The sequence below is a fragment of the Theropithecus gelada genome, chromosome 10 (genome assembly GCF_003255815.1).
Source record: "Theropithecus gelada isolate Dixy chromosome 10, Tgel_1.0, whole genome shotgun sequence".
NCBI classification, from domain to species: Eukaryota; Metazoa; Chordata; class Mammalia; order Primates; family Cercopithecidae; genus Theropithecus; species Theropithecus gelada.
In genome coordinates this window covers 79,274,260-79,293,043 of record NC_037678.1, presented here as the reverse complement: position 1 = coordinate 79,293,043, position 18,784 = coordinate 79,274,260, and the positions used below count along the sequence as shown (strand labels likewise).

The following is an 18,784-nucleotide window of genomic DNA, read 5'->3' as shown; positions in this document are numbered from 1 at the left end:
GGTGGATGGTTTTGGAATGAAAGTGTTCCACCTCAGATCATCAGGCATTAGATTCTTATAAGGAGTGACGTAACCTAGATCCCTCGCATGTGCAGTTCACTATAGGAGGCGGAGCTCAGGCCGTAATGCTTGCTCACTGGCTGCTCACCTCCTGCTTTGCGGCTCAGTTGCTAACAGGCCACAGACAGGTACCAGTCCGTGCTGGGGGGTTTGGAACCCCTGGTCTAGAGAGCTAATGTGCAACATGAGGACTAAAGTTAATAAAATTGTATCATATTAGGAATTTTTGTTAAATAAGTTGATTTTAGCTGTTCTTGTCATACACACAAAAAAGTAAATATGTGAGATGATATATTTGCCTCCCTATTGTAACCATTTTTCTATGTCTATGTATCTCATAACATCATGTTATAAACCTGAAATATATAGAATGAGTAAAAAAATTAGCTGTAAATTTGGCCTTAATGTTCCACGTTAAAGCCAAATGTTTATGTTTGTAATCAGCTAAATATTATATTGTACAGAAGTCCTGAATTTCATGGATGCCCGGTATTTCATGGATGCCTCATTCTGATCATAAGCTCTTGTTTATATGATTTGTGCATGATCCAAATGTGGAAAGAAAATGGGTGGGCAGTCCATTCTGGGTATCAAGCAAACAGCACAGGCACAGACCATGTGTAAGAAGCAGCCTTAGGCAAAACTGAACCAAGAGTGGTTTCATACAGGTATTCCTCTAAGTCTTTAATTTTTTACTTATTCCTTTGCCCTTTTTAAGGTGATAGACACATCATCACCTTCTGCTGCCTCCCCAACCTCAACTTCGGTGTTCTTTGGCAGAGTGTGACTTCGGTGTTCTTTGGAAGATAGCCTACAAATGAAATTTCAAAGGCTCAGCGTATAATGTTTGCTCACTAAATGTAAGCAACAGAGAACTAAATCTGAACTTTGGCAAAAGTCTATTAATAATTGACAAATAACAGAACAGTGAGGATGTAGAAAGCAATACATTAAAAAAAAAAAAAAAACTCCATCTGGGATAACAATAACCTGTGAAAATGCTCCCCCGGCTAGTTTGTATCAATGATTATGAACAACATGCTAAATCAGTACTTCCAAAGTCTATATATGACTATTATAGGTCTGGAGCAAATGATGAAGAAACTTTGGCTGATAATGTTGCAGCATTTTCCAGGTAAGAAAATTTCTTTTTTTAAATCGTGTTTTAAAATTACACAAAGACTGTACCAAAATAAGATCTCCTAGTTTTACGTTGGTGGTGTGTAATTACTTGTTCAGATTTAGGCTTGGTAGAGAGGGGAAAGTTCTTGGGGCTGTAAGAAATCTTGGGCCTTTAAATTGTTAAAAAATATTCCAAGCCTGTGAATCTTGAACAACTGACTGCAAGAGTCAACCCTATGTTAACTTCACTTGGAAGTATGATAACAATAATTTAACTACATATAAAAATAGCGATAAATTCGGATGACTTTTCTTTTTCTTAGTATGACAGTAAGTGCTTATGTTCATGGTGTAGGAAACAGCATTAAATGCCAGATAACCATCTTATCCGGATGACCCAGATTGGATTGTTGGCTCAAATGTTCTTTCCCTGCTGGCTTTTCGTGTTATCATTCATTTTGATCACTGTTGTCTAAACTTTCACTTTAGATTTCAATTTGTCTATGTAGCATTAATCTTTCAACCTTGCTGTTTCATCTCTCCTTCAAAGCACTTCATCTCTCTTCCCAAATTAGTTTTCCCTTGACTTTCATATTTCAAAGCACAAGGTGGTGGGTGACATGGTTTATGTTTTCTGTTTGTAATAAAAACAAGAAATAAAATCATTTCAAAGGGTTTTTTTTTTTTGAGTTATAAAAAATGGTTTATTTTCTGGAGCAAGACAGGAGAGCCTTCACTACACTCCACTCAGTCTCATCCATCTAACATTATGGCTCTTAGTAAAGGCACTCAGTATTGTGGGTACTCACTGATGGTGATAAATTAAAGACAAAAAGGCAGAAAATATGCAGTGGGGAGACAATCAGCTTTCCTCCCTGATTTCTTCTTTAGTCTACAACAAAATCACTCAAAATCAGTTTTCTATATTTAAATTAGGAGAAATAAAATCATCCCGGCCAAGGTAGCCTCTGGTAGGCAGCACTGATTCACCCACAAATTCATGTAGAGACTAAAAATGGTGATGGGGTGAAGGACAGGGCCTCTCCCCAATCCTTTCAAGCCTTGACTTTGTCTCAAGTTTTGCCTGGGACCCAAATGAGCTCAACAAACGCCAGGGAAGTCAGGGGAAGGGAAGTTGACTGAGAGTAGAGGGGCTTAAAATTCTGCACCATTATTTACTATTTTGGACTCATTTAAAAGTTTCTGCTCTTGGAAGATGCCCCTTCTTGGGCCAACATTAACTTTGTCCACCAAAATTTGCCTATGAGTGGTCTCTTGAAAACACCTTAACCCAAATAGGTTATTACAACCAAGGAAATTTCAGACCCTTGACAGATTTATATGGTTAGTGTCTCAGCATTGCTAGGCCTCCAATGCTCAAGTGATTATTTCATGTATACACAGCCTTCCTCACTTCTTAATTCCCTTTGTCCCATGCTAGCTAATTAACTAGGGCTTATTAGGAGTCTCCGTGAGCTACACTGTGTACTACATACTGAGGAAAAAGCAGTGAGCCGGACAAAGTTCCTGTCCATAGGAGCTTACGTTCCACCGTATGCCTATCAACCTCCAGTATACTGTTGGATTGAATTGATGCAAAATGGGCCCCAAATAGTTGGCCAAGTGGAGGTCTCAGAGAGGATGCAAAGGGACGCCCCAAGGCAGATGGATCACCTATGCAACCCTATAAATTGTAGAAACTTTGGCAGACATAGAAAGTTTGGTGACTTCTAAGTTGTGAACTGGAAAAGTGCTTCATGCCTTATGTGAATTACATGGTATTCCAGTGAGTATTCCCATCCTATGTGTGTAGCGAGTAACTTAGGGATAGGACACAGACAATGAAAATGAATTTGCAGTGCCACCTTTCCCAGGAACCTTGATCATTCTCTTTTGTTCAGCTTTAAATTAAAAAAAAAAAAAGTATTGATCAACTTTCTTTGGAGGACAGCTGATGCTATTTTATTATCAACTACTTGAGTTTTTATTGCGACACATTTTAGGGGTTGTTACCTAGCTAATATCTCAATTCCTCTTTTGCTTTGTGACTTGCTAGGAGACCCTTGATTCCTCACACTGCATCATGTAGCTGGTCATGTGAAACCAAGAGTAGAATTTCTGCCAGGGTTGTGGAGACTTTGGGTTGGTGGCATGAAGGAAAACAACCTGAAATTTCACATTCTGATTCTAATGAAAAGTGCAAAACAATCAAACCTCAGATAACCCGTTGTGATACAAGGTCAGAGTATTTCAAACACATTTACAAAATTTATACACCTCCCCATCTCACAAGTACAACAAAAGGTCATTCACAGTGACAGCTTTTATTTCTCTGTACTCATCTCTGATAACCACATTTTCGAGTTCTGGGGACATGGGCCACTCATGTCACCCAACAGTTGCTTGGAGATATTTTTGGGTAAGACTTGAGACTTTAATATTACTGTGGCAATAGAAAAAAAATGTTAAAAAGGACAGATAAATGGAACCACCCAGAAGAACAAAATTTCTTATTGCAGTTATAACAAAACAGGGCAAATGTCAACTTGCTACATTTTGCATGGCTGGAATTGATTGCGATTAATTCAAGGAAGAACAGTAATTTGTTTCTCTTACACATTTATTCAAAGTAGCCTTCTCAACAATGGTCTTCACATGTGTCATAGCTTTTTTTCCTGAAATTATCATTGATGGAAGATAATTCAACAATTTGGACACTTAGAAGCCAGCATGATTTCAGAAAAGGAAACTCTTTTCTGCTGCGTCACCTATTGATACTGAAGATTGCGTCATTTTCTTTTAAATAACAGATAGGTAAAAGTGATGTCATTCTCTCACTTTAATATTTGAGAAGTGATGTAAACTTACCAGTGACATTGTGTTCTCATAGGCATAAATGTCACAAAATCATTTATCTAGTATCCACAACAGGTGAATAAGGTGTTTTTGCTTTATATATTTTAACTGTTCAGAGTAAAAAATTAATGTGGAGAAAATTGGAATGCAATATTATAGTATTACACACTTTATAAAACATGAACCCACAATGTTCAGTTGGTGTGATTCAGAAACAGCATACAGTTATAAAGCTGGGTGAGGCACGGGTGTCTTCCTTCAACAGGGCAGCTACTTTGTGAGGAGTGTGTATATCATTTGATTTTTTATAAGTTAAATTTGAGGCCCTTGTTAGATGTGTGGGGTGGGCCAAAATTCCTGTGAACAGATTCTCATCTTTACCCCACTTCCTTTACTCTGGCATCTCATTTTCTATCCTTTGAAAACGGTTTATTATTTTCCAAAGTGGAGGCCCAGGAGAGCACAGTCCGAGAATATGGTGAGGTGCTATTTTATGTATGATTGTGGGAAAGTTACTTAAATTTGGGGTGGGGTTGGGCAAGGCTTGGAAAGCTAGTGAGCTATCTGACATAGTTGCTGTTATTACTATTTGAAAAATATCAAAACATGGAGGACTCTTTAGATAACATGCATGTTCCTATTCCATTGATTTTACCTAATTTTACGTAGGAATTACGTTTTGTGCATTGGTTGACAAACCTCTGTAACATCCTCAGAACAGAAAATACTGTTTAAGGGAAAGTAAGAACCCACAGTTATTAAAGTGACTGCGCCACCAAGTGGACAAGCATAAAGCCACTGTTTGGAGATGGAAGGATTTAGCCTTGCTTTATAAATGGGAATTTGACCTTTAAAAATGTCCCTTTTGGCGCGCGCGCGCGCGCACACACACACACACACACACACACGCACACACACACAGAGCTGCTGCCCTGCAGTGTTGTGTGTTCTTTTCATAAAGCTTTCATTGTTTCTCTAGCTCTAAGTAAATATTAATGCCTTCCAAGGCTGGCTTGCCAATGGCTGCTATTAAGATCGTTTTCTCTCATTCTAATAACGCACTTAGAGATGATTGGTAATAAAAACTCTCTTCAAGGCTTCTGCTTTTCCCCCTTCAAAATGGAGATCAAAGAATCATGCTGTGAGGGTCCGTCAAGAAGAAAAGACTTTCAGCAACAGAGCATGTGGTGTGACATAAAATAATGACAATTATGATGTTCAAAGGAATAGCATAGAAAACACAGTAAAACTTCTTTATTATGCTTTTCAGGGACTGGATGTTTTTACTTTATTATGTGAGGAGGGGTTAGATTACAGACCCTTAGCTATTCCACAAAGCACCATAAGGCAGAATTTCTTCTTCCGCTACAGGAAGTACACTTCAATTAAGGGCTTTTTCTTTTTCTTCTTCTTTTTTTTTTGTTTTCAAGTTACTGCGTTACTATATCGTACTTCACTATATTTACTAAAAAGTCATGCTGTTTGTGGAAGCAGAGTTAAATCTAGGTAATACTAGGTGAATGCTGGTTAGATATATATGTGTGCCTGAACAACATGTTTATTATACTGATGCATATTAGAAATAGGGCTGTATTTTCTTCAATTTTAATCAGCAGTAATGAGGAGAATAATAAATCAAAACAAACAGGAGATATATATTTTAACAGGAGGAAAGAGAACTAGTTCTCCTGTAAATCTTACTGGTGAATTTTTGGTTGCTGGTTTATGGATAATTTTCATTCCAACACAGAAGAAGCACAGAAACAGTCATTTAAAATAATTTTCAGGAGTCAAAACCTTTTTAACTCCCAAATTTCAGTTTTTGTCAAATAACATTTTTGAGAAAAGTGTTAAGTTAAACTAATAAAAAAACCTTCCCTCTTCATTAGACTTTAATGAATACAGCATATAGCTCAGTAATTTTGAAGAAATCAAATTATAATTTTAAAAGTAATTGCTTGAAGCTGCTGTTGATCACATAAAAAGGAGACAAACTAGACATAGCATATCTTCTTAAACTCTAAACTCTACGTATTTGTATACCATCTTGATTTTCAAGATTGGGGAAGTGTAATGAAAACTACGTTCACACAAGAACCTGTACGTGAATGTTTGTAGTGGCTTTATTTAGAATTTTGCCCCAAACTGGAGGTATTCCAAATGTCTTTTAGCTTGGGAATGATTGAACAAATGATGGTGCCCCTGTTCAATGGAATACTATTCATCAACCAAAAGGAACAAACTATTGATACATACAACAACATGAGAAAATCTCTAATGCATTATGTTAAGTGAAAGAAGCCAAACTCAAAAGGTGACATACTGTATGATTTTGTTTACATGATATTCTTGCAAAGTAAAATTATTGGGACAAAAACAAAATACATCTGTGGTTGTCAGGGGATTGAATTGGGGAGAGTTTCACTACAAAAGAAAATGGAGACATTTTTGGGAATGATTGAACTTTTCTAGATCTTGATTGTGATGGTAGTTACACCATGCATTTGTATGCATTTGTCAAAATTCACAAAAGTGCAGACTAAAATGAGTGAATACTATTATATATTAATTATACTTAAATAATTGCTTGGGAAATTAATTACCCTCTAATTGTCAACTTTCTATCCTAACAGTAAAATTGCCTCTTTTCCATTAGCTTTGTAAAGTCATTTGCTTGTTGGGAAAAAATCCAATCATATTTTTTCTTTTTAACCAAAATGTAATGTCAAAGTTTTGGTTATATTTTTGAAACTCTAAAGCCTTTTATGTTATTTATTTATTTTTTAATTCTAGATGGAAGCTGTATCCAAGGATGCTCCGGAATGTTGCTGAAACAGATCTGTCGACTTCTGTTTTAGGACAGAGGGTCAGCATGCCAATATGCGTGGGGGCCACGGCCATGCAGCGCATGGCTCATGTGGATGGCGAGCTTGCCACTGTGCGAGGTAGGAGGAAGACTGTCACCACAGGGACAGAAGGGGGCTAACGTTTATCAACTTCCTTCTCTGAATGCACCAAGCAAACGTGTTCCTTGATGTTTTTACACTCAGAAACATTAAGCTCATAGACTCTATCATCAAAATGCTTGTTCTTGCATGTCCTGCTCCTCTTCTTTCCAGCTGTGTGACTGGGCAAGATACCCTCTCTCTGCATTGGTTTCCTTGGCTGTAAAATGGGGACAAAAACTGTACCTGCCTCATTGGGTTATGGTGAGGATTGAATGAGTTCAGGTATACAAAGTTCTGGCTCAGTAACTGTTGGTTATATTATGGATATTAATAGTACTGTCTCAGGAAATGGATCTCTGACAAGTAGACTCACCCAAGGTCACAGCTAGGTAGTTACAGAATTGGAATTCAGCCCTGTGGCTACCCTATCTCAAAACCCTCCTGCTTCCCCCAAATCAAAGTTGTTCTCACAGCCAAAGAGTACATGGAGCAACGCTGTTGGTTGTGTTTTCTTCCATGGTTTTGGATCATGATTCTTTGTTATGGATGAGTTATATTCCCAGTAGAGCAGTTCCAGCTGCCTTAGGAGGGAGTAATGAGAAAATCAAATAAGATGTAAAGAAATCTCTTATTAGGGCTAATGTATTAATTTCCAGTTCTCTAGCAACTGTGAACATTTGAAAAGCTATGGAGAGTAAAAAATCTCCCCAAATTCTGCTTCAGAAACTCATACAAAAGTTGGAAATGAATTCTTTTGATGCTAAGCAGGGCAGAAAAATAACACGACTACATAATATTTTCAAACATTGTAGTTTTAAGAATTAAGGATCTTGTGAATTCACCTCCCTTCTTGAAATGTCTGACATAAAATTCTGTCAGGGATATCAGAATGGCACAATGAGGTTTTGCTGGACAGACTTAGCAGCTTTCTTAATTCTAGGACCACACACAAATAAGTGGCTTTGGGGCCCCAGCCTTTTGTCTATGGTAATCCTGAAACATAAGTAGAGAGAAGAAAAAAAAGGAAAATACTAAATAGGTTAATATCTATACAAAATCAAGATCATAAAGGCCCTTTCAGGCTTGAAACTATAGGCAACAACCTTAGAACAAAAGAAAACAAATGAACACCAAAAACTAAGGCTTTAGTGTTCTTAAATCTCAACGAAAATAAAAAGTAAATGGTAAACTGAAATAAATGGAAAACAAAATATGAGACTGTAAAGGGTTAATGTCCTTTCCAAGTAAAAAGCCCTTATATTTGAAGAAGAAAATAATATATTGCTCAAAGGGACAAAGAGAAATACATGAACAAAAGATATAAATAGGAAATTTACAAATGGAGACATAAAAGTAACCAATAAACATATGAAAAATATTCAATTTCATTAATAAGCAAAGACATGTAAATTATGACCATCTGTTTTATTTTCTGGATATTGAATTTTTATTTTAAGATCAGGCAGTATGATTAGGTTAGGGAGAAAACGTGCATTTTCAAACAGTGTTGAGAGAAGTGTAAAGTGAAATAATCTTCCTAGAAAATAATCTGGCACTGTATATCGAAGCTCTAAAAATGTAAATTCCATGTGATGCTAAAAATTCTCTTCTAGGAATTCCAAGGAAATAATTATGATTTTTGAGGAAAAAAATCATTTCTGCAAGGATTTTCATGCTTCTTATTTTTAGCAGGAGAATAACTAGAAAAAAATACTCAAACATCTCATAATTAGAGATAGTTTGCAAAAAATATGATGCATAAAAATGGCATCAAATTAAAAAATTATACTATAGGAAGAGTGCAATAACATAGAATGATATTTTAATTTAAAATTGTAAGAAATCAGTTGCAAACGAGAGTCAGGTCCTAAAATACATTTAGTTTCAAAAATCGCAATTTACAAATGTTTCTTTATAAGTGATGAGATTACTCCTGACTTTATACTCTTCTGATTTTTGGCTCAATCTTATAAACTCTTCTTTGAATTATTTTGTAGGGAGGAAATGATAAAAATTAGATTTGAAAGAGTAGAGATAAAGGAACAAGGGACCATGAAGAGAATAGAAATGAAGAAAGGAAGCAGAGAAGGCAAAAAGCAGAGCTCACTTAGTAAGGCACCCTGGAACCAGCAGATTATTTTTACCACATGTATTAGTTCCTTCTCATACTGATTTAAAGATACTCTTCGAGACTGGGTAATTTATTAAGGAAAGAGGTTTAACTGACTCACAGTTCTACATGGCTGGGGAAGCCTCAGGAAACTTACCACAATGGCAGAAGGCAAAGGGGAAGGAACGACCTTCTTCCCATGGCGGCAGGAGAGAGAAGTGCAAGCAGGGAAATGCCAGATACTTATAAAACCATCTGATCTCATGAGAACTCACCCACTATCATGAAAACAGCATGGGTGAAACCACCCCCACGATCCAATCACCTCCCACTAGGTCTCTCCCTCAACACCTGGGATTACAATTCAAGATGAGATTTGGGTGGAGAAACAAAGCCTAACCATACCAACACATGTTACTTTATTTGATATTTGCCAGGTGTTTCTGTCCCCATTTTGTGGGCAAGTAGCTAGAGTTACAGAGAAAACAGTTTTTCATAGCTCGTCAATGACAGATTTATTCTCCAAGTCACTTCTGATGGTTCCAAGACCAGTCTTTATTCTTGGTGGAGTTGGGCTGAGAAGAAAGAGGAGAAGAAAGCAGAAAAGAAAGCTTCTTTAGAAACTATGATTTGACAGTGTAAGTAGGACTATTTCCTTCAGAAGTAACCATAAGAGGATATTAAATGCTTATTACAGTCTTATCCCCTTAGATTTATTTCACACTTATAAAGCAACTATCGTGTTCCAGACACTATTTTAAGTATATTATGAGTATTATAGCATTGAAGCCTCAGAGCAGCCCAAATAAATAGGTCATATTATTAAACCTATTTTACACAGGAGAAACTAAGGCACACACCAGATGAATAACCTTGCCTAGGGATGCACAATTCATAAGTGATAGAGATGGGATTCAGATAGAGGTATTCTGTCTCCAGAATCTGGGCTCCTTCCCACTTTGCAAGAGCTTTAATTTCAGAAAGTCCTATGAAGTGTCATGAGGAGAAGCCCATTATGATCCCCTAGAAGTAATTATAGTTTTAGAATCATGCAAAACAGGCCCCTCGGCAGAATAAGTTACACAATAGACATTTGGATAAGGTGGATCCAGCAGAACAAAGAGAGGGTGGTGACAACGAGATCACAGAGGAACTGGAGAAGGCAATGGAAGTGTGCACATGCTGCCCTCAAAAATCTAGGATCCTCCATTGGGTTCCTATCAGGGAAGCAACATCAGAGTTTCTATTCTGTATTTGTACTAGAAACCTTTCTCCAGGGTTTCTAAGTTTTCTCCTATGTTTCAAAGACCATTAGGTTATTAGTCTATTTAATATTTAGGTGTATCCAGAAAGCTGACGGTCATCAGCTAATAGTAGAGTGCTCTTTGGCAGGTGTGTTTTGGTTGTGGGACAGAGGGTTACTTGCGAGGAAAGAATGAATGCCTGGAGTAGATGGTGCTTGCGCTCTGGATGTATTCCCGTCTTACTTCCCATTTCCATCGGACCTACCACTTTTTGCCTGACATTATCTCTTGCAACATGAGCCCATGGATAGGTGTGTTTGAAGTAGGGGAATGGGAGAGAGGGTTCCCTAGCTAATGATGTACAGCAGTAGGTGGATAAATACCCCAGCTCTCTTTGATCAGGGTAACAGAAGCATTTTCTAATATGGTCACCCACTGATCCTTGGAAGGATTGAATCACATTGTCCACAGTAGTTGCCTACCCATGAACATACCCTCTTTTACTGGCTTCCTTCCCATTCTTCTCTCACTTCCCCATTCCTTCGATTCACTGAGATCATTTCCAAATAAGATGACTTGCTCTCACATCTCTGTGTAATTTTTGGCTTCTGGAAGTATGCAAACCAGGATAATAGCTAACTGAAGGCTATAGATAGCCATAGGCAAATTTAAGTAACAGTGTAAGAATATTCATACTTGGCAGAGATTTATTTATGAAAACTGAGAAAATTTACATGGAATTATGAAGTTATTATTGGATTTATTCCATCATTCCCAGAAAGAATATGGAAATCCTCTCAAGCAAGTCAATCCTTGGGAATATGGTGAAATCCATGGAACTTGTTGTGGAGTATTTTTTTTGTTACCCTCCTAAATATCTGGCCCCTAAGCATTCCTGTCTCCAAGGACTTAGACCCTAGCAAGGAAGAGAAGTTGGGGCCAGGTTCAGAAAACAGGGGTTAGTTATCAATCTCTCTGAAGTGTCCCCCTCAGCATGGTCAGTGAGAATAAGTGAAACCCATTGGTGTCCACAGGCAATGGTCTGGCCTGAGTAATTAGAATGGGCCTCCAGAAAGTTCTGGGAATTGCTATGGTGCCATAGTCTCATTTTCCCAGTTGACTCTCCAGATTTATTCAGAGTTCAACTTCGAGGGCCTTTCTGCCCTTCCTCTCACAACTGTGGGGCACATCCACCTTATTAACTGGGACTGAGGACTGAACTAGACTCTTTTTTTTTTTTTTTTTTGAGACGGAGTCTTGCTCTATCACCAGGCTGGAGTGCAGTGGTGCTATCTCGGCTCACTGCAACCTCTGGGTCCCAGGTTCAAGCGATTCCCCTGCCGCAGTCTCCTGGGTAGCTGGGACTACAGGCTTGCACCACCACGGCTGGCTAATTTTTTGTATTTTAGTAGAGACAGGGTTTCACCATGTTGGCCAGGATGGTCTTGATCTCCTGACTTCGTGATCTGCCTCCCAAAGTGCTGGGATTACACGTGTGAGCCACTGCGCCCGGCCTGAACACTACTCTTTTACACTGCTACATGGTTGTAGAGTGACCAATGAAGCTATACTTTTTTCATTTTCAAAATGATGATGAATACAAGGTTACCAAATAAAACACAGAGGGCCCATTATGTTTGAATTTCAGATAAACAACAAATCATAGATGTCCTGTATGTTTGCTCAATCAGAGCTCTCACCTGTAGGAGTTCTTGTGAGGATTCATGAAATAAATGCTAGAAATGCTTATATACGATCTTTACTTGCTCCTCAGAGCCCAAAGTCCCCAAAATCTTTATCTTTCACACACAAAAACTCAGTTTCAGTAAAGAATATTCCATTTCATCTTAGTGGAAATAAAAATTGTTCTTTTTCTTTGCTAAAAATATTTTTATTTTAAGCTTTATGCAGAAACCTTGGGGGAAAAAGGTACCTTTAGGAGCCAGGCTTGTAATGTAAATGTCCAAAAAAGATGAAAGTGAAACAAACAAACAAACACACAAACAAACGAAACAACAGTGCAAGCTCCTGGGTGGAGACTGCAGCGAATCTGAGATTTCGTGTTCCATCAGAAGGGGGCAGCCACATCTTAGCTCTTGATGACCCAAGGGAGCAGGGATGTGGGGCTGCCAAATCTTCCAAAATTTTAAGGGAAGCCAGAAATCTTGATTTCTACGTACAATCTCCTGGTTTTTAAATGTGGGCAAATAAATCAAAATTCCCTGAAACACTGTTTGGGGCAACAATATGTGGGCCAAAGTAAATACTTTTGTGGGCTACAAGTGTCTCCTGGGCTGTCCATCTGGGACATCTGATTTATGTGGAAATTTACCACGAACTAGTTTTATTTCTGTGGCAGGTCATTTTCACTCTCTAGGATTACGTTTCTTCATTGATAAAGTGAGCTGCTTGAGCAAGACCAGTGGTTTGAATGCCACATCCCAAGGAGGCTGGGGTTGTTCCCAGGGATCTTACAGAACTTAGGTGTGACACTGAGCATGCAGCTACTTGTGTTGCATTTTGGCGTTCAAAAGAAAAGTTCTTTAAATAGTTCTGCTGGTAAAAAAAAAAAAAAAAAAAAAAAAAAAACCACACACACACAACAAAAAACGTTCACAACAAAAATCTCCAAAAACAAAAACCCCGAAAATTGACATAGAAGTGGATGATCTTTGCAGTATTTTCAGTATACAAATAAATGATTTTGATCCCATTTAAAATTTTATCAAATGCAAAAAGAGAGACAATTGAAAGTATAGAGCTACCTTTTCTAACACTTCTGAAATTTACACTTTATGTCAATCCTTGAGGTTTTAGATGCACTTTATGTCAGGCCACTTCTTTCCACAGAGCTGTGTCAGCCCTGGAGGGTTTAGATGAGGCAGTGAGCATTTGAGTGCATTTGATGTCCATTTCTCAAAGTACATTCTTGGTCTATAGGAGAGGAACAAGATATGTAACTATCTCTGAATATTGCTAATAACATAAACATGTGTTTAATAAATGTTGCATAAACTCTGAAAGTGATACTTCAAAGCCTTGTGAAAAATGATGATCACCAGCATTTATAGAGCAATTAGTATGTGCCACACAATTTGACTTTATTGTTTATTCATCTATCCTTACCACCATCTTAAAATGTGTGAGTGCAAAACCCTAAGAAACTTTCTCCAACTCCTGTGGATGTGGAAATCAAGGCTTAGAAAGGTTAAATGCCTTGCTCCAGTTATTAATCACTTAGGCAGTGCTACCTATAACATCCTGCTCCGTTACTGGTATTTTCAAATGTCATTAACTATAGCAAGAATCCTAAGGCAAGCACCATGCTATCATCTTAAAATATTTACTGCAAACATCCTATATTTTAATTGTTTTATCTTTTTAACTTTGAGAAGATAAAGCAAGCCACAGAAAGTGAAATTAATTAGGAAATACTCGCTTTTTGCAAAATTTGGGAGCATAAACAATGGGTCATGAAGTACAATCGAACAAAAAATAAAATTCTAAGTCTTTTAAAGTGGAAGAAAAGTATCTGAAAAATACTGAATGGAGGGCAGTTTTTCATGTACTGTGTTACGAATAAAAATTTTGATTCAATAGATTAATCAACCTTTTAATAGTTGTAAATGTTATAATATTTAAGATGTTTTATAAGTGCCTCTACTTATAATGGCACATCCATTTGAAACTCTAGCAGATAATTTTTATTTATGTTTTTGAATTTTTTTCTTTATATTCTTTAAAGAAGAATTATTTCTATGAATATTTAACATATTGAGGGAAATAGCAATAATAAACATAAATGCTAACACATATAAAATAGGTAGTATCATTAGGCTAAATTTTTGTCTTCCAGGATAAGTAGATCATCTCTGAAATCTCTGACTTCTCAAATATCCAATTAATAAAATGCTTACTATACCACTTGGTGCTTTAAGAACATTATCATGGAAACCTCTCAGGTTTTATGAACAGTAGCTATAATAATATTTTCCTTCATGTTTCATGGAGCTACTTGAGATGGTTTTTTCTCCCTTTAAACATGAGAAATCAAAAAGAAAGAGAAAAAATGATTAAATATTCATTTATCCTTTTGCTTCTGACTTGTCATGTGGGCAAGTGCCACATGAGGGAGTGCTGGGACCTCATATCAAGAAAAATTAAAACCTACCTAATGCGTTCCAGGAATGCTCAGCATATTAGCAAATTCTTATTAAACTGTCAAAAAAAAAAGAAAAAAAAAAGGAGTTTAAAAGAAATTCCAGCCCCTGGATGCAATTAGAGGCTACCACACAGGATTTGATGGGCCATAAAACCATTAAATCTAAACACTTTTTTTTTGAGCCTAAAAGGCCAGAACATTCCAAAGTGAAGTTTTGGGACTCAGCTATGACTTGACCACCTATTAAGATGCAGGTGGAACAGATTGCAGAGTAATACAAAGAGCCACACAGACCCCAAATGACTGCATTAGGGTGTAGGTGAGAGTTTTAGCTGTTGAATTTTCTGGATTTTCCAAGATTAAGTGATCAACCTTAACATTGAGTGAAAGACCATTCAACAGGAAAAATTGTCATTTCCTTTGCTCCAAACCCAAACGATGTATTTTTTGAAAGCTTTATTAATTTATATATTTATGTGTTGTGCTAGGTGACCGACTAGATATATGTTTTAGCATACCTACTAGGAAAATATCCCCATTATTCTCAATTTTACCTAATCCAGGCAAAGCACTGGACTTGCTTTAAGGAAAATTTTTACTCTTTCTGAAGTGGAGTGCCTGTCATGTATCAGGTGCAATGCTTGGACTTCATGTTCTTGTGATTAATCCTTACCATAGGCCTGTGAAGTAATTCTCATTCTGTTTGACAGTAGAGAAGAAGGAAGCCCTTGACCAAGGCCTAGTGCCAGTAATGTTGGTGATGGGGTTTGAATCTAAGTCTGTTTCACTCTAAAGTGTAACCAAATTTTATGATTTAGACTTGCTTTTCTAACAATAAAAAGTCAGTGATATGCTCTTTCTATGTGTAAGCACACACACGCACACACAAACACACATCCATATTACATATGCTTATAAATGTATTAAAAGATTATGGACATTTGATATATATACATATACTAAAATGTGTAATTCATTTTATTTTCATTGTATAATTCATTGTAAAATGTATGCTTCATTGTATAAAGTATTTGCATATAAACAGTGACTTCAGTGTTAAAATCACTTTGCAATGAAACAAGATTGTTAATTAAAACACCTATTAAAAATTAGAATCTAGCCATATTAAAGACAGCCATCAAATGGTATGATTTCTAGGATTTTGCACCAAAATTTAAGCTATTGGGTGGTTTTGTTGAGAGCATGAGATTGCTTCTTCTTGGAATTATTAATGTACCTGATGACATTTTAATGTGACAGTGAAAAAAGTCAGAGGCTCATGTGTGTATCCCAACACTGAAATTGTTAAACACTGGGAGGTTGGTTGAATTTGTTGTGCACAAACTCAGTACTCCTTAAAACCATTATTAAAGGGCCTATCACTGTGTTGTGGTCTCCATATGATCTGCCATTTATGCCAAGACTTGACAATTCAGTAAAATGACAGAATAATAACACAGGAATCACTACAGTAGAGTTAATGTTTTAATCTGTTGCAGATTAAAACAAGGAAATACAGTGAAAACAAGGAAGGGATAGCTAAGATGTCACTGGGACTAATTGTTCCTTGCAAATATTTTCATACAGTAAAAAAGAGATCTAGAGGTATAGTGGCAGTATGATCACTCAAGATTATATAGCTCCAGATTCGTTCAATGGACCATGATGAAAGCACTGGAAAGATTAAGTCTGGTTTCCTGGTCTTTCTTGGCGTGTTTAAATTGGTTCAGCTCCATAAATTGTAAATTAAGATTTGTTTGACAACTTTTTTTTTTTTTTTTTGAGACTGAGTCTGGCTCTGTCGCCCAGGCTGGAGTGCGGTGGCCGGATCTCGGCTCACTGCAAGCTCCGCCTCCCGGGTTCACGCCATTCTCCTGCCTCAGCCTCCCGAGTAGCTGGGACCACAGGCGCCCGCCACTTCGCCCGGCTAGTTTTTTGTATTTTTAGTAGAGACGGGGTTTCACCGTGTCAGCCAGGATGGTCTCGATCTCCTGACCTCGTGATCCGCCCGTCTCGGCCTCCCAAAGTGCTGGGATTACAGGCTTGAGCCACCGCGCCCGGCTGTTTGACAACTTTTAAGTATTTCAAGCATAATTGTAGTTGAAGGTTTGTTCTTCTTTTAGATCACTGACTTCAGAACTTTATTTTTCTGGTTAATCTCAATTGTAATTTTAGACATTCATAAAACAGTGTTGACTGCGTCTATACCATGGTAGATCCTCTGTGAAGACCTATATGATGGTAGCTCCCCTGTGAAGACAGGATGACACACTCAATGGACATTATGGTGCACAGTTATACAAACACTTCACTATGACAGGCCCTGAGTTTAGAACCACACAACTGCTTGGTATTTGGTCATTGCATATTTTCCCTATTACGTAATGACTTCCTGTGCAGATGACAAAATGCGTTTTCTCAACAAAATTATTTTCAGTGCAGCTGTTTTGATGACTAAATTTTGTAGGAGCTTTTTAATCAAATGCACCTAAGAAAACCCCAACACTTTAGGCCCTTTGAACATATTACCCTTTTTTGCTTCCTCTTTCCTCTTTTTCCTTAAAACCATAATTTTGGAAACTCAACTCTGCCTTCTCATAAAAGAGAGTTATTTTCAAAGAAATTATTTGGATCTAAAGTAACATGTTGCTTAATTGTTCTGTTTGAATCTAGGTGTATGATTAGTCCCACATGAATTTTCCAAATAATTAACTCTCACCGATAACTAATATTTTCTATTTCCCTCCATTGTTGTTTTGCGGTGGTGGTGGTGGCTGTGGATGAGCATCATTCTCAAATATATTATAATTCCCTTCCTCATCAAGCCCAGCATGATAAACTTTAGTTTTGCTTGATGGTTCATCGTCTTATTTCTGTGTGTAAGATTGTTGAACCTGACATTAAACATTTGGAAACTATTTTATAATTGGTAAATTGTGTTTTCTCAGCTTTGAGTAAGCGCTCTCGTCTTCTTCAACTTATACCATTTTATTTTTATTTGCCATTCACTTCCACTTCTGATCTGAGAACTAGGAAGCTGGACAAATCCCAGATAAGCAAGCTAAAACAAACAAACAAGCAAACAAACCCAAATCATGGGATAATGGTTAAGTGTACTGAGGGGCCATCATGAGAACACAGTTTAATTCCTCGGCTTGAAAACTAGTAAGAGAAGAATGCATTAAAAAATGTGGCACGTGTACCTGTGCCCCTCTCCAGAGGGTGCCAGCAGAGAAGAAAGGCGATTTATCAGCAAGGCATGGCTGGCCATTGGCAAACCATGTGACAACCACTGCCAGCTTCACTGCCATTGCTCCATCTTTCCCTCCCATTTTCAATGAGCCCCAACTTTGCTCAGGACATCACACATATTCTACTAATTTGGATGAGTCCTTTTGAAAGAAAATATCTACCTCAAGGTTCTCAAAGCATAGTCTTTGGAACAATAGCATCAGCAGGACTCTGGAGCTTGTTAGAAATGCATATCTTAGGTCCCACTACAGACCTACTGAGTCAGAATCTGAATTTTGTTAACATACCCGTGTGATTCCTATACACCTCAAAGCTTGAGAAGCCCTGGTCAGAGCCTGTGATGAAAATTCCTATTGGTTCCAAGTCAAAGGCATAGTTCAGTTCTTCAAACATGAACAGTATTAGATGTAGATGGATATTGTTCCCTTCTGAAGACCCTCAAGGTCTTTTGAGAGCCTGTCAAGTTGAGAATGACTGCCTGAAATGAGTGAGAAGTCACAAGGAGACTCTAGATAACTGAGAGATGTGTTCACAGTAGTCTTTGATAAAAACCTGGGATGGGCAGGCTTAGTATCCAGGCCCCTAAAATTTATGTATACAATGGATTTCCTATTTTTGCTTCTTCACATCCAGATTACCTGGATCAGAAATAAATGTTTTTGTTAAGGCTTGATGTGACAAACAAACAAAACAAAACTCTGCCAAGCTCTAGAAGAACAATTGCATTTCTCAGCCACAGGGAGAACACTGCCAGTTTATGCTGTTTTCCAAAGCTATTTACCTGTCCTAGCTCATTTAAATCACTGTACATTGGAGTTTAGGATTTGTGTCAACTCTAGAGGTAGCTGCATTCATACCTGATGAGTTCTTTTTAATCTCAGTAGTTGATTATAGGTTCCATAGTATAGGAAATTTTCCAACCCTCTATTGAATGGCAGTTTAGAAAGGTCGATCTACACTTACCTTACGTCAGGTTATTGCAGACCCTTGTGGCATTTTTCCACCCTAGGACATGTGATTTAACTCTAAT

The 18,784-nt window shown here is 37.5% G+C and overlaps 1 protein-coding gene across 1 annotated transcript in view; it reads left to right on the top strand.

Moving 5' to 3' along the window:
• Positions 1-964: 964 nt before the first annotated feature.
• HAO1 (hydroxyacid oxidase 1) overlaps positions 965-18,784 on the top strand; it is a 60,578-nt gene continuing 42,758 nt past the window's right edge. Inside the window, exons 1-2 of the mRNA XM_025399802.1 lie at positions 965-1,195; positions 6,832-6,983. Of these exons, the coding sequence (XP_025255587.1) occupies positions 1,059-1,195; positions 6,832-6,983 (289 nt within the window). The 5' untranslated portion in view covers positions 965-1,058. The remainder of the gene's footprint in view (positions 1,196-6,831; positions 6,984-18,784) is intronic.